A 15,473-nucleotide genomic window follows, 5' to 3' on the forward strand; every position below is an offset into this window, starting at 1 on the left:
AAGCACACTTCCTTTTTGAATCTTGAGACAATTTAGCATTTATAATGTTTAGAGGCCAATGTGTTGCTCGAGCGTCTGCTCGGACCAAAACAGCCTCGCAAAACGATCTACAGCTCTATTTCAACACTAACGTCATTCCATGTGCATGCGAGTGGTAACACACCGTCTTTCTCCTGGCAGTCGATTAGCTTTGACACAAAAAAAACTGAACTGGGTTTCACGTGTGAAAACGAGTGAAAAGAGGGAACTGATCCGACGACCGTTTTCACAGGAAGCGCTGACTGAGGAAAATGGAACTGTTTGGAAAAACATGTCCCACTCCTCCGACATAAGAAGCAAACATTAAAAACCAAAAAGGACGCACTCCAGCTGTTCAGGGCGACTTCGACAACAGATGTTTCAAAACAGAGAAGTCCACTTGTCTGAGGGAAAGAGAGTAATGCCATATTTCAAGACCTATATTCATATTGTCTCTGGCGAGGAAATCATTTTTGATTCATGCTATTCTTTGTGTTCTGACATGCTGTAGCGCAATATTAAAGTGTGTTTGAACTGTTGAACAGGAGAGAAGAGAGGACACAGTGTGGAAACATCACAGGAAGTCTGGTTTGAGATGCACGTTAATTCATTTAGTTGAATATGTTTTGTGCAGATATGTGTCATTCACAAAGTTTAATAATGCACAAAATCAAAAGGATTCAAAATATGCAACGACAGAAGGTTTGGAAAGGATTGAATATAATTTGGGCTTATGTACATTTGTACATTTTTCCTACTTTAAACATTTCTGTGCTGAAGAACGGCCACATGTGCAACGTAAGTTACCAGGTGATTTCAATACATCACTTCCTGTCACACGCCTGTTAAAACACACACTTGTGAAGTTCTCACTGTTGTATTCTGTCCTGCAGTAGGTCTGCAGAAAGAAACACCTGCGCAGTCAACAACACCTTTCGTATTTCCCCTTTATGTTTGGGATCTTTTCATGTTTCATACACCTCTGGAGGGAGTCGCCCTGCCGCTTCCACCGTTACGTCACGTGGCGTGAGCGTGCTGTAACGTTAAACAGCTGATCTTAGCGTTTCCTTTTTTCAAAAGTGTCTAGATAGTGGTCACATTCATGCATACACAAAAGGACCAACGAGGTGGACTCGGGAGAGAAGTCGTGAACCGAAGAGTAAAAATGCAGCGAAACAACGAAATAACAACGCACAGATTATTGAAATACACGAGCAAACCGAGTGACGAGAGAAGGGGGGGAGGAGTCAGTTTGCCTCCAAAACCCAGCACCCGAAAAAAAAACCTCTAGCTCAACACTTTTGCAGGTGATTCACTGCTTTAGTTATCACATTTCCATGAGTACTCTCTAGATTTTGGATTTTATAGGCTGAAAACATGTTTTCATCATTATCTGTGGGATTTTGTGGGATTTTCCCTCAAACCTTTCCCCCATTTGGTTGCAGGCCTTAAACCCAGCTCCAAAGCTGAACTAGTTTCTTCATCCAACTTGAGCTCACGTTGTCTTTGAAAGCAGCTTACGCTCGGATCACTGCTACACTCTGCTAATTGCTTTACTGGTAACAGCTGCAGGTGACCTCGCTGGTACAAATCAAGGGCTCCGAACACCCACACAGGTGTTTTCACTTAATCTGGCTGACGAGCTCTCTGCTCAGGATGAAGCCAGGAGGAGCGCTGCCAAGCACTGATTCCAGAAGAATGATGGAGGTTTTCGGTTGCCCCGCTCTATAAGATGCAACGCAACTACACGAGACCAAAGGAAACATTAATCGAACGCACTTTGGACACGACCACGGTCCTGAGAGGCGGTACAATCAGCCGAAAGGAGTGAAAACACATGCGTGGGCTTTGAAACGGCAGGAACATGAGACCAGACTGTAATGAAATGCTTAAAATCCATCTTATTATTTAAAACATCATTAAGGTTGTAAATAGAATTACCCGGGACATCTCGTTGTAGACATCCATCATTCTGATGTATTGCAGCTCGTCAGCAGGTACTGCTGCAGTAATTAACATAACTTCCTGTAGAATATATGGCTCTAAATGTTTGCGACAGCGATATCTGTGTCAGTTTAAAGCTGAATCCGCTCATTTGACCGTTTCAGCATCTAAAATGTCAGAAAGCTCTGCAGGTGAGAAGACAACCCGTTATCTGAAACTATAACCTCTTTAGATACAAACTGGAGACGGCAGATGAGTCCCTCTGCCTCGTAGCGAAGCATGTGTGGAGAACAGAGCCTCAGGCCACGTGGAGCAGCGCTTTAGGAAGAAGACTTGAGGACTTAAAGTCAAAGAGTTTAAGATGAAATGCCTCTTTTATGTCCTCTAAATCTCATAAGAGATGAACAAGGAGCTGTGACATATCCAATGATCCGACAGTGATCCATGAAATCTGGAAACGATTCTTAGAAGGCACCACTTTACACCGAGGCGTTGTTGATGATCCCTTTACGCTGTTTGCTTCAAGAGGTTGAAATGGAGGAGAGCTGACGTCCTCCATCTCTCTCTTCTTAAGTCAGCGAGCATCAAACAAAGTTGAGAAGGCAACAACGTGAAACAGGAAATGCCACCTTTTTTTTTTTCTCCCAGGAAGAAAAAGGGACACAAACTGTACTTAAGGCTGGAGGATCTCCTGGTTTGGGGCGGAAGCCGCACTTCTCAAACCAATCCACTGAGAGGGATTCAAGCAGTGTGAACCCAGTTTGACATCGCACAGTACCCAGATAGCAGCTGGACATTCATCAGAACGGCTGGTGGCCCGGCACAAGCGAAAAACCAGCAGCCTTCATCCTTGCAGAGGGTGTGGATACTGTGGGCTCAGATGGGCTGATGCCTGAGATATACTCTGAAATGAAGCTATCACACTACATACATGCTATATTGTTCTTAATAGATCACACAGGGTGAAGCAGCGTGCTAAATGCCATATAATCGTATTCCACTATGTACACGAGTAGCTAGTATGGAGCTTTGTAGCATAGGCGAGCTATTTCTACTGTTACTGAGGAGGTTGTGGTTGTGTCCAAAGAACGAAAAGAAGCATTTGAGCAAAAAAAAAAAAAAAGGTTTAAAAATCGACAGACAATATTTTGTATACAAAAAAAGTTTGGATAAAACATGTTTTGGGGTTTTTTCTTTCATAGATTTCACTGGACCGGCTTCCAGGTTTGCCTAAAAAATAAGAATCGGCGTCTTCTTTTCTTTACATTCTTCATTGTTTGCTTGTTGAATAAGTCTGTTGTCACCATGACGTGGCTGCAGCAGGACGAGGAAGCGTCGCGTGACCCTGTGCTTCTGGAGATGAACCGCATGCGTCTCCTGCCTGCGTCTTTCCTTGCTTGTCAGCAGCTTGTATGGACTGTTGTGAATGAGTCTGCCTGCACATGGACATGTTCATGTGAATGTTAAGCCCCACCGCGCGCTAACACTGGTAGTGAATGTGCTGGTGCTGGTGCACTTTCCCGTCCACGTGCGAATGCGTGTGCGTGTGGATGTCCGTGTAGATCTTCGGGTGGAGCTTGGGAGCCGACGCGGGGCCGCCCTGAGAGAGGAGCAGCTGCTGGTGGGCCACGTAGTCCTCGTATGAGAGACAATCTTTATCCCCGCTGGCCGGCTGAGGAGGCAGCGTCGGGCCGGCTCGGTCGCGGTTGGCCGCGGGGAGACGCTGGGCGGCGGGAAGAGCAGAGGACGAAGAAGAGGAGGAGGAGGAGGAGGAGCAGGTGCGTTTCGATTGGCAGAACCAGAGGAGGGCGGTGCCTAAGATGAAGGCGACGCCCGCGGGTATCCCAATGATGACGGGCCAAGGGAGGCTCGGGGATGTTGCCGTGGGGACAGCGTTGTTTTGGGGCTTCAGATCTGCAGAGAGAGAAGAAGAAAATAACGCCAGGAAATGACAGAATGATCCATCTCGAGACGTTGTGAGATGAGATGCAGTCAGCTGGTCGTTGTCAGCATGTCACTGGTCAAAGGATATAAAAAGTCCTCAGTTTGGCTGACCTGTCAGCCAGAAAGGGTGAAGCTGATTGGTTAAGCCAGGAGGCAGCTGTTCGCGCTCCATGTAAACTGTAAAGGCTCAGCGTCCATAGAGTTGTCACGTTATCTCCTGTAATCACAAACCTTTCCTAAAACCTCACCAAGTAGTGTTGCTGCCTGAACCTAAACCAAGTGGTTTCCTGTGAAATCTAATATTTGAAAATGAGGTATGAGAATATGTTGAACAACCTCAACTGGGATGACATGTAGAAGTGTATCTAATAAAAGACGGTATTGGTAGTGAATAATATTTTCACGTCAATGGTATCGGCATCGACTACAGGAGCGAAACTATCATTTTTTTTCAAACCTGCTGGTCAAGTACCTTCCTCTCCAGTATATTAATTCAGATAATAAGATGTAATCACTCTAACTTCACTCTCTCTCTTCCTCTCACCTGGTAGCACGGTCAGGTAGGCGCTCCTGAAGCTGTAGCCCATGGTGTTGGCTCCCAGGCAGATGTACATGCCGGCATCCTCCTCCTTGGCTCTGGTGATCAGCAGCTTGTTGAGGTAGGATCCGTCAGGGCGGGACCACACCTCCCCCGTAGGCAGGACCACGAAGCGATGGTCCCCAACCTTCAAAGACAATCACACAAAGTACAACGTTATTGATCAGTCTGGCCCACGCGCCTCAGAGGGACGCGTCACCGTGGAGCAGTGCATGAGTTTGTACCTCGATGGTGGAGTTGAATTTGTTCTCGTCACCAGGTTCGACTCTTTTTAGCCACTGAATAACCGGCTTGACGTCACTGCGCACTTTACACTGGAACGACGTGGTTCCTCCGTAGTCCACCGTGGTGTTGACGGGGTGAGTGCCAGTCAGAATCGGTTTAGAGTTGGTACGCTCTGAAGGAAGAAACGCAAAGTATATTTGATATCAAATTATATTTCAGTCGCCAACGTGTGAGCAGAAGATAGTGTTGTATTTTCTTAAACCTGTCGGATTAGAATGAAACGCTGAGGAAACACTCTTTTAATTCAGTTTATTTGAAGTGGATGAAACTCCACAACCCTGTGAGAATAAACCATGGTTCACTACAGGAACAGTATCCGCTGTATTCAGCTCCACATCCTCCTCTCAAGATACACAAACAGATGCCTTATCTTCAGCTCCTGCCCTTTCTTTCTCAGTTTATACAGCAGAATAAACACACCTGCCACAGACATTCAATAGTCTCCTTTTTAGTATCTGTTCATACGATCTCACGAGGGCGTAACCCGAGGAAAGAGCAGGTGTTCGAAATGTACTGAAGACTCTACGAACACTTTGCAGTGCTGGCTTCCTTTTCTTTGTTTCCATCGCATTTGAAGTATGACAGACGGTGCTGCGCTGTTCTTAGAGTCCGGGGCGCTTCATGTCTGTTAAATGACTTATTATTGTGGACATGTTGCAGTCACATCATGTCCTAAAGACATCTGGTGAGCTGGCTGCCTGCAATGAAATGAAAAGGAACCACGCATGCAAACAACAAGGCCAGAACTCAGCTGACATCCAAGCAGAGAAGCAGAGAGGTCAGGTGATGCTCAGGAGGGACGCCGAATGGTGCAACATGCATTTCATGTATTTCAGAATGATTTGAATCCCAAAAGGACGCTTCGAGTGCAAACCCATGTCAACGAGATACATTTTCACATTCAGGAATGACAGTATGTCCCTGATTTACTGCACCGCAGTGTCTCTGCTTATGGATGCTATGTTTTGTGAGAGATCGACTCGTTTTAACCTTTTTAACAGCTGTGAGTGACTGACAGCCGAGTGAATCTCCACTGATCGAGAAAATGTCACATTTGACACACGCGAGCAGCGGCTTGGATTTACTTCCTTTCTGCTTGTGTCTTTCAGGAAAGACTGCAGCTGTACTTCAATGTACAACAGATGTGGAGAGCAGAGGGAAAGGAGCTGGTCCGAGGCTCCCAACAGAGCTGTCACGCTCAGCAACATATAGTTCAGTGCACACACACGCACACAAATTCAACTGGACCAAACAGCTAAACGTTAAATCATCCGGCGTCAAAACAGCTTTTGCAGCCGTCCAACACAACCTCATACATCGGAAAACACTCACAAATCATCGTAACGCACTTTCAGCGCTCAACAGAATAACTGGAGCCTTCTGTGCTGCAGTCGGCTCGCTCTCCCACCTGGACGACCTGCTGGACATTCCTCACTCGCTTGACCGGTGTTTGCCGAAGAGCCCGGTGGCGATCAATAAATGCCACTGAAGCGAAAGCTTTTAAGGACTTCTATACCTGAGGCCCTGCAGAAGAGCACTGTGTCTCTTCTGTGTGACCACATGCAATAGCTCAAAAGACTTAAAAGCATTCAAAACAATACCATAGAGTCCCTCTGGCTTTAAATCAGTAAATGCATCACCTCTCTAAGACCGTCTAATGACCGCAGACGAACACTTTCAACTACTATATGAAAAACAAGATCAACAAGCAAATGTTGATCACTTTGTGTCAGCAAATCATTTTATTTAGTTGAAAAGTTGATTATATTCCTTGATCCTAGATATTCTGTGTAATCACTGTATTGTGATTCCAGCTCTCTCAGTTTAAAGCATGAAGCACAAACTGTGTACATCATACAGCGTGTTATTGTTTTTGTGAGACACATTCCTGCCGGTGTATCATATGTCCGCACCGCAACTCCAAAAATGTGCTTTCTGATGTGTCACGACATGAAATCAGCTCGTGAAGCCACATTTTTACCTCGATCAAACTTCTGTACAGCGACATGTTTTAAACCCTACATGTTGAGCAGAAACATTAACTTGATGAATGGATTATTTAATGCAGAATATACATATATAATAATGATGGCGCGATCAGACAAAATGGCCAAATATTTGCTTTTTCCAGCAGTTTTCATGTCAGTGTTTCCAACATTTCACCAGTTTCTGATCACATGCAGGAAGCTTAAACTGGAGCTGCAACCAATCTTTATGAAAAACCAACGAAACATAATGATGTGTAATAATCCATCCACGTCTTTGAGGCCGAGCGTGCAGCGGCACTGTAACTCACGTATGACTTCCACTTTGTAGGTGGCGTTGATCTCTCCTGCTCTGTTGGACACGTGGCAGGTGTACTTCCCGCTGTGCCTCGGCATCAGGTTCTTCAGACTCAGAGTCCACCTCTTCTTCCTCCCTTCTCCTTCCCCTCCTGCTCCCTCTGCTCCGGCGTCCTCGTCCGCCAGCGGCCGGCTGTCCTTCAGCCAGACGATGTCGGGGCGAGGGTTGCCGCTCGCCGTGCACTTCAGACGCACTGAGCTGCCCACCGGGCGAGCGATGACGCGCTTCCTCATCTTCGACGGCTGCGTGAAACGTGGACGCACTGCGGGGGGAGAGAGGGCGAGTTTAAACTGGAACTAGAGAGAGAGAGAGAGAGAGTTGTGCCGATGTCGGCTGCCTGCGGGGTATGCACGCGTGATGTTGAGTTACTCTGGATGAGACTTAAAAAATGTGAATAGCTAACATTAAAAACTCTGTCGGCTCCAGATGGGAACAGAAGGAAAGGAGTGGACCGAAGAAGTTATGAGTAGAGGTCAACCGTTCACAAAGCAGTTTGTGTGTTGACGAGTTATTTTCTTTGCTTTAAACCGAGGGAACGAGAGCCGATTGGTAAAGATCGTGAAACTCATCAAAGATTCTTAAATAAAACCTTTTTCACGGCGTAAAGAGCGATCGAAGCCACGTTATCGGAAGAGGCCACGGCACAAAGGGATCTGTCAGGATATGAGTGTCTGTTTGCGGTTTTATTTTGTAGTTTGTCTCTTGTTTCCTCTGCACTTCCTGCCCGCTGTAAGCCTCCCTGCTTTCCCTTGTTCCCGGTCAGATCTTCGTTTAAAACCGGTGTGTGTGTATAGTGTTATGGTCGAGTGCTCCTGTTGTTTTGTTCCTGCCTTTTTTTGTGCCAGTTTTTTGTGGACTTAACAAAGTGCCTTCTTTGATTTTGCTGCAACCTGCCTCCTGTCTTGTTCCTCCACATCCGGTCGTGACAGGTTCAGAGATGCTTTAAGCCACATGAGATGTCTTCTTACCTTAGAAAAGTATGTATTTTTTTGCTACTGGATGAATAAAAACATGATTAGCATTCTGAAGACACTGAAGATTATATTATATGTTTATTTGTATGTATTTCTTAGGCCCTACAGCTAAACTTTTCCACATCCATTCTTCTAGCTGTAGGGGCCAACGGTAGTAAATAAGGCAGCTTTCCTTTTAAATGAGATAAAAAACACATTGTTTTCATATCTCTTCTAAAGAAGAATACAAGACATATATGCTAATTACTGTGTGCTTGTTTCCTCCTGATGTTTCAGTGGTTGAATGTTGATGCATGCAGACGTCTGCACCAATGTGATCACCAATATTCGACCCCACTAGTCGTCTGCGGTGGTGTGTGACCTTCAACTACACGCCATGAAATCAGTTTGTTCATGGCTGGTGTGACAAGGCGTCCTCGAGTCAACGGTTGTACCTCTGTTTCTACAAAACGTTTTAAACAACAACGATGGAATTAGGGACAAATTGCATCATCTGACTCTGCAGAAAATAAGTGAAAACAAAAATTGGCAACTTCTTAGATGGCCATTTGTTGGCAGTGTAAGGAGCGTCAGACGGCTGAGGTCATCCTGACCGGCGGAGCCAAGTATTCCATGTTGTGCTGTAACAACATATGGCAGCGTGCCTCTCAGCATATACAACCCAATTTGCTGTAATAAACCTAATTGTTTGTTTAAGAAAAATGGTTGAATCACTTCCTTTTCACCCCCTACACAAAAGGCTTACTCACAGGACCGGGAAGCGCCACACACACACACACACACACACACACACACACACACACACACACACACACACGCTAGATTCCTTATTTTACATGGATCCAGCACCTCTGGCCTCAGGGTTGTACGCCTTTTAAAAGAAAGCACGAATTTGGCCTGAAATCACGCATCCTGAAGATCCCGCCGTAAAACCCAGACAGCTGTGTAACGTCACTGTAAATATCCGGTCACGAATGCACATCTGTGCACACGTCATAAAAAGCCAGACAGCGACTTAGCACCACACCAAACATCCACTCACTCATGCAAATCCGTCCTCACAACGTCGAATGGACGGTTAACCACAGACACCGATTTCAACATCCACCAAGCAAATCCCATCTGACCTCGACCGAGCAAATTGTCGGTCGACAAACGCTCATCCGATTTGTCGACTAATTGATTAGTTGATTTAATCGACGGATCTGTGAAACGGCGTCCCTCCACAGAGGATCGCACGAAAGCACCGCGCTGAATCTTGTGTTTAACAGAAATGTGCTCCGAGGTTTCTTGGAAATAAGTCTCTCAATATGGAAAAAAAAAGCACAAGAAAATCACTACAGATGACCGATTAGTCAACGAATTTACTTCGAGGGCCCTAATCTATTCATCCACGTATATCTTGCTTTAAAAAAAACCCAACAATCAGCGAGTGGTGAACGCAGATCAAAGAGGGGGAAACGACTATCCAGTAGGGAAGGAGGAGAGGAAATCATTCACAGGAGCTTGATTTTACGGCCCTCATGTTCTGGCCACAGCAGATAGCCATCAACTGGGGCGATAAATCTCCCTGAAACTACTGCAGTTGCGCCTCTTTCTTTGGACACAGTTATTATTCTAGCTCTGGGTAAACAAACCGAGGGGAGAGTTATGTGACGTGAAGATCACTCCGGCTACATGACTAGGTGGAAGAAAGTTCTCCTCAGACCGGCAGGAAGCTGGACAGGATGACAGAAGAAACATCCCCCCCCAAGCTACTACAGCTGAACTGTGACCAGAGTGAGTCATTACATGTAACAGAAAGTGCAGGATAAATACAGGAGAGTGATTAATACTTTAATGTTTTGTTTCTTTGACGATAACATGAATTCAGCGTCATGGCTCGGGCTGAACCGATTTGAGGAGAGGAGCCAAGAGCCAAAGCAAAGAGCGGCTGAACTCTATTGGCTGAGGATGAGACTCGAAAAGGAACCAAATGCAGCAAAGTGCAACTGAAATGAACTGATTTATACGGTCTAAGCTGTACCAAATCAAACAGAAGTTAAGGGGGAAACAGATGGAAAGAGGGCAGTTCAACTCCGGGTTAGCTCGCACGCACTGACAGATTGCTAAAAAGAGACGAATAAAACTGGAGCGACGGCAAAGAAATTGAGAACAAAGAGAGGGAGCGATGGAGTCGAAACAATAAAAACAGTCAAGGTAAGCGAGAGGGCGCAGGGACGAGGCAGAATGAAAGAGAGAGAGCGAACTGAGAGAGCGGCGATAGAGCGAGGGAAGAGGCGAGAAGGCGAGAGCCAGAGCGGGCGAAAGGGCAGGCTTGTTCTGGGTCTCGGGGGCCACTTCAACGCCACACTTCACAGTGTAAAAATACTGCTGACCCCCCGACGGGCCACCTTTGATCAGAGAGTGTGTACAGAGACAGAGGGAGCGAGTGTGTGTGAGTGTGAGAGAGAGAGAGAGAGAGAGAGAGAGAGAGAGAGAAAGAGAGAGAGAGAGGCTCGTGGTTTCCATGTTGGATTCTCAGATGGGATTTTTCCTTCTCATTTTGATTAATTCTGGCAGGATTAGTTTGGATCTGGGTTTAGGGTTAACATTAGTAGAACATTAATCCTGACACATGTTCTTTTGAGAGTTAGGTATTTAATTGAATGTTGTTGAATATTAATTCCACTTTAATTGAGTTTGCATAAAGACTGAAAACAGGGGAGAACAGCAGGTCTGGTCCTCTGTATGACAACACTGCATCGCCGGTGTGTCCCTATTCAAATAAATATGGGAGCTGAAGTTGCTTTAAACGCTGCTCTAGCTCAAATAGTCAGTGTGTGTGTGCATTTAATTGTGTGTGAGCAGAAAGAGGCAAATAAATAAAGAGAAAGAATATGTGTGAAGGAGCAAAGACAGTGAATGTTTGTTGACATTTTACTGTCGTATGACGGGGAGAAAGAGAGGAAGAAAGGAAAGAGTTGGGTATGAGGATAAGAGAAAGAGCAAAGAAAGAAGGGTTAAGTTACATGGCAGGCTGGCTGGCGAGTACGTGGGGGGTTGGGGAGGAGGAATGTGTCCCACCAAATCACACCTCATACAAATAGACTGCTCTCCGCTCTGTCAGAGCCAATTATCTGAGCAAACAAACACCCTGATGTGTGTCTGTGTGTGGGCCTCCCCCTCCCACAGTGTGCAAGGTGTTTATTGCACAATCTGCTACTGTACTTTTTGAAATGTTACACACTCCCAGCCGTCTAGAGTGTCCCTTCTCGGCCTCCCTCTGGTTTTAAAATGTTTACATGGCTGCAGTGATGAGATGAGAGACGCTGTGAGCGCTCACCCAGTTTCCCTGCCAGCTCTGGGGCGTGGTCGGAGTCACCGTTGGCCGTCCCTGCTCCACCTCTTAAACCGGAGTCATCTGGTGAGGGAGAGGAAAAGCATCATTAGCAAATTGACAACTTCTGAATGGCTGAGCATGAGGAATATACCGTACGAAGAGCGCTGATGCAGCAAAATCAAATATATATATATATGAATCTGCACTTTCAATCGTCAGTGCTGCATTGTCTTGATGAAGTCATGATTTCGACACATGTATTTGCTCCAGTGACATAAAGATTCATCTTGTGCACGAAGCTCTGCTAGGTCTATGCGCTACAAGCTAGAAGAAAACAGAGACATGGAGTGTATAGGAGTTAGGATGGATTATTTAGGAGGAGGATTTTGTCTGTCTTCTGTCAGCATCTGACAGCTGTTTCATAAGATGCAGCTGTTTCAGCATGAGGTCATGAGGTGTGATGGTTTGTTCCAACACACATGCATTTAAGTAAAAAAGTAGGGAAATATAATGGTCGTAAAAGCGGGCTGATAACACCGGTGGGTCGGTTCCCTGGAGGAACGGTTTTACATTCTGCATCGCTTAAAGATTGTTTTGAAATAACATTGTTTCAGTTCACATCTGGTGAGCAGGTAGAAGGTACAATCTGGTGAAAGAGTGAGACTGAGGCGTTACAACTCTCAGGGAAGAAATCACTTCTGGCTCACTTCATTTATTTCAAATGTCTCGTCAAACCAGCGAAACCAAATGACAAATACCATGACCCGTCTGTCCTGCTGTCACACTGCCAGAGCCCTGCTGCAGCTCACCAGTGACGAAAGCTGTGAAATGAATGCTACGAGTCCCACCTGCACGCCTCTACCCTTAACTCCAACACGGCTCCTTCCTCACTCCCTGACATTGAGAAAATAAATGAGGTTTTCCCCCCAAAAATTCCCCAAACAAGCTTTATAGGAATACCTTCCAAAAATACCTTCATACAGTACGCGCCCATATCATATTCCACCGTATCATATTGCTTCTACTCTCTCACTGGCGTATCCGTTTCCCTCCCTCGGCACGTCTTCCCAAATTGATTATCAAAAAGATACAAACATCTGTCCGAGCCTTCACGCTCCGGAGCGCTTCAAGATGGAAGCAATGTATCCGAGGGGCCCTTCAACAGGGAGGTGGGGACGGGGGCCGATACGGAGCAATATGAAGGCTGTCAAAACGCATGAGCTGGGTAACTTGGCTTGAGCCTGAAACTTCAACCAAAGCCTGATGGTCGTCCTGGAAAGAACGAAAGAGAGAGAGAGAGTCAAACAGCCTCGGACCACCTGCAGGAAATACGTGAGAGTGCGTGCTTGTAAATTAATACGTTAAATTAATACGATCTTGCATGTTGCTACAAAAAGATGTGCGAGCAGACCACCTGAAAGCTCTGTGTTTAATGCGCTGCCAAATGTCTTCAGAGCATCACTATTTGGATGATGGAGCGACGCATTTGAAATGCAAATGGGAGGCATGACCTGCATCCTCGGGGCTGGTATTAATAGCACGCAGGCAGGCCGCGAGTTGCAGGCCCTACGTGCATGTGTGTGTGTGTGTGTGTGTGTGTGCACGAGGGAGTGTGATATGAATTCCAGCATGGGTGTGTCAGTGCACGCGTTATTTAACTAAGTGGTAACTTGAGGTGCGGGTATTCTCGTTGCACCTCACTCCTTCATCCCTCCCTCCCGCCACATGCACGCCATGTTCTGAGAAAGGGCCGCGCGTTTGAAGCCTAGCGGCATGGGGGTCTGACGGGCGGGCGGCATGGTTTAGCACTCTTAGCAGCGAGAAACCCTTCCCCTCCCCCCCTGCAGGCCTGGTGCGAGCCTGTAAACCGTCCACGGCAGATCTCCCACAGACCCGTTCACTGAGGGGGGGCTGGACCGCTTCCACTGTCCGTGCATCCAAGGCATCAAAGTATTTCCAAAATTCAAAAGGTGTACATGTACAGCAGCTGTATAGCGTCAGACCGATGCAGAGAAGCATCAGAAACAGAAAACCCAGCTGACTCCTCCATTATCACTTTCCTCAGGACCTACACAGGAAGCTTACGGCCGAAGACGGCCAGAGAGCAAAGTGAATGCGCGTGACCAACTCTCGTTGTATTAACACCATTGTCTTGAACATAAGTCACGGAAGAATATCTAAATATCCACCGTATGGTCTTTTAGAGCCGTCTAGTCTTCTAGGGAGTCAAACTGGAACAGGATCTTTTAAAACCTGCGAATCACAAGTCAGCATGTTCGACTTGAAGCACGTTTGGCTCCAGAAGCGTTTCTGCCGGCGGAGCCAGTTTTACACCTTTCTTTAGTTCTATTATACCAGTGCAAAGCTGGGGGAGGGGCGGCGGGGGGCTTTTAATGTTTCGCTGTTTGGTTCAAGCTGAACACACACAGAGTAGAAAACATATCCCCTCCCTGCTTCAGGTGTTTTCAATAAACAAAATGCTTTCCTCTGATGCCGTTCCACCTTCTAATGTTCGGCCAGATACTTTAGCTAGTGATTCCAACAACTAACACACACACACACACACACACACACACACACACACACACACACACACACAGACACACACACGGACATGAATGCATGAAGGCAAGTATAAGTTTTCCCGGTATCAATAACTAAAAAAAAGAAATCCCGGGCCGATCCCAAGAATCAGCGTCACGGCTGATCGGCTAAAAGAAAGTCTGGATCCTCAGCCAAAGATTGTTTTTGCGGGATGAAGCACCATTTACAGACAGTTTTTGGGAGTGATAAGTCTCCTCTGTAGCTCATCGCGTCATTTTCAGGAGTCACATTCTCCCACTTTATTGTTTATTCCTTTAAATCCTTAAAACGTTAATACTTTGGAACCAAGACTGTCAGTGTTGGGATGAAGCTTGTGAAAAAGAAGGTGTGTGTCAGATTGAAGTCGGCTCCAGATGTTATTATTTCAATGTGTCTGATACATCTTTAATAATTCCCGGAGCTTCCCGATATCATAAGATTCGGATGAGGGCCAAAAAGACTTTTACTATAAGCTTTTGGAGCACATGTGTTTGATTAATGTTCATCTTGTTGCGTCCCAGATGGATCTCTTTGAAGTTATACGTGCTCAAGATGTGAGAGGACGTCTCTCTATATGTACGTGTAGACTCAAATCGCTTTACACAACATTATTCACACACCGATGGCTGAGGCGCCCATCAAGGACGGTGCACACACACACACACACACACACACACACACACACACACACACGGCCTTCTCAAACAGTTTGGGATGAGGTATCTTGGGACAATTGGACATGCAGGCTTAAGGAGCCGGGGATCGAACCGCCGATCTTCAGGTTGGTGGACGACCTGCTGTACCTGCCGCCCAGTTCAGTATGAAGACTTTATTTTAAATAGATTTCAAACACAGGGTTCCATACTTCACTTCTTTTGAGTTGTGTATGTCTCTTATTCAAACCTTCACTCTCTCCTCACACGTGTGCTTTCCATTTTTATTTTTCTGCCTCTTTTCTTCTTTGTTTCTTTTCCTTCATCTCTCTTTTCATCGACCGGGAGGAAAAGGAGGGGGGGGGGGGGGGGTTCATCAGTGTGTACATTTCACACATTCACTGGCGGGGTACCCCTGTGTGAGCGAGTGTGTTTGAATAACCCCTTCTTGTATTTACATTTAGGTCTGCCGAGAAAAGGCAGCAATTGGACATGAGCAAGCTCAGAAATATGAGTCCCAACAGTCCAGTGTGTGTGTGTGAGTGTGTGTGTGTGTGTGTGTGTGTGTGTGCGACGGGGGCAGTGTTTTCCTAAAGGGTCGTGTCCTTCCAGGTTTTAATATAGAGACACTGGATATGTGGACAGAGCCTCTGAGTGTTCATGTGTTAAGGCTGCTTGTTGCCGCATCAGGGTCAAACAACCAGCCCGATGCTGAGTTTGTGTATCTGACAAAACCCCGTAAACCGCCGTTAGTCCTCTAAAACTGACCACGGTCACAGTTTCGGGCTCCACACGGGCCCAGCTTGCCT

At 46.2% G+C, this 15,473-nt stretch overlaps 1 protein-coding gene across 1 annotated transcript in view; it reads right to left on the bottom strand.

The window, feature by feature from the left end:
* Positions 1-2,443: 2,443 nt before the first annotated feature.
* The window catches only part of fgfrl1a (fibroblast growth factor receptor like 1a), a 60,600-nt gene continuing 47,570 nt past the window's right edge, over positions 2,444-15,473 (bottom strand). The window contains exons 4-8 of the mRNA XM_068588632.1: positions 11,432-11,509; positions 7,086-7,394; positions 4,729-4,901; positions 4,451-4,631; positions 2,444-3,876 (exon numbers count right to left, since the gene is read on the bottom strand). Coding sequence (XP_068444733.1) covers positions 3,443-3,876; positions 4,451-4,631; positions 4,729-4,901; positions 7,086-7,394; positions 11,432-11,509 — 1,175 coding nt within the window. The 3' untranslated portion in view covers positions 2,444-3,442. The remainder of the gene's footprint in view (positions 3,877-4,450; positions 4,632-4,728; positions 4,902-7,085; positions 7,395-11,431; positions 11,510-15,473) is intronic.

This window comes from Clinocottus analis, unplaced genomic scaffold, assembly GCF_023055335.1.
Source record: "Clinocottus analis isolate CAN_PGR_092001 unplaced genomic scaffold, fCliAna1.0.p SCAF_10, whole genome shotgun sequence".
Classification (NCBI taxonomy): domain Eukaryota; kingdom Metazoa; phylum Chordata; class Actinopteri; order Perciformes; family Cottidae; genus Clinocottus; species Clinocottus analis.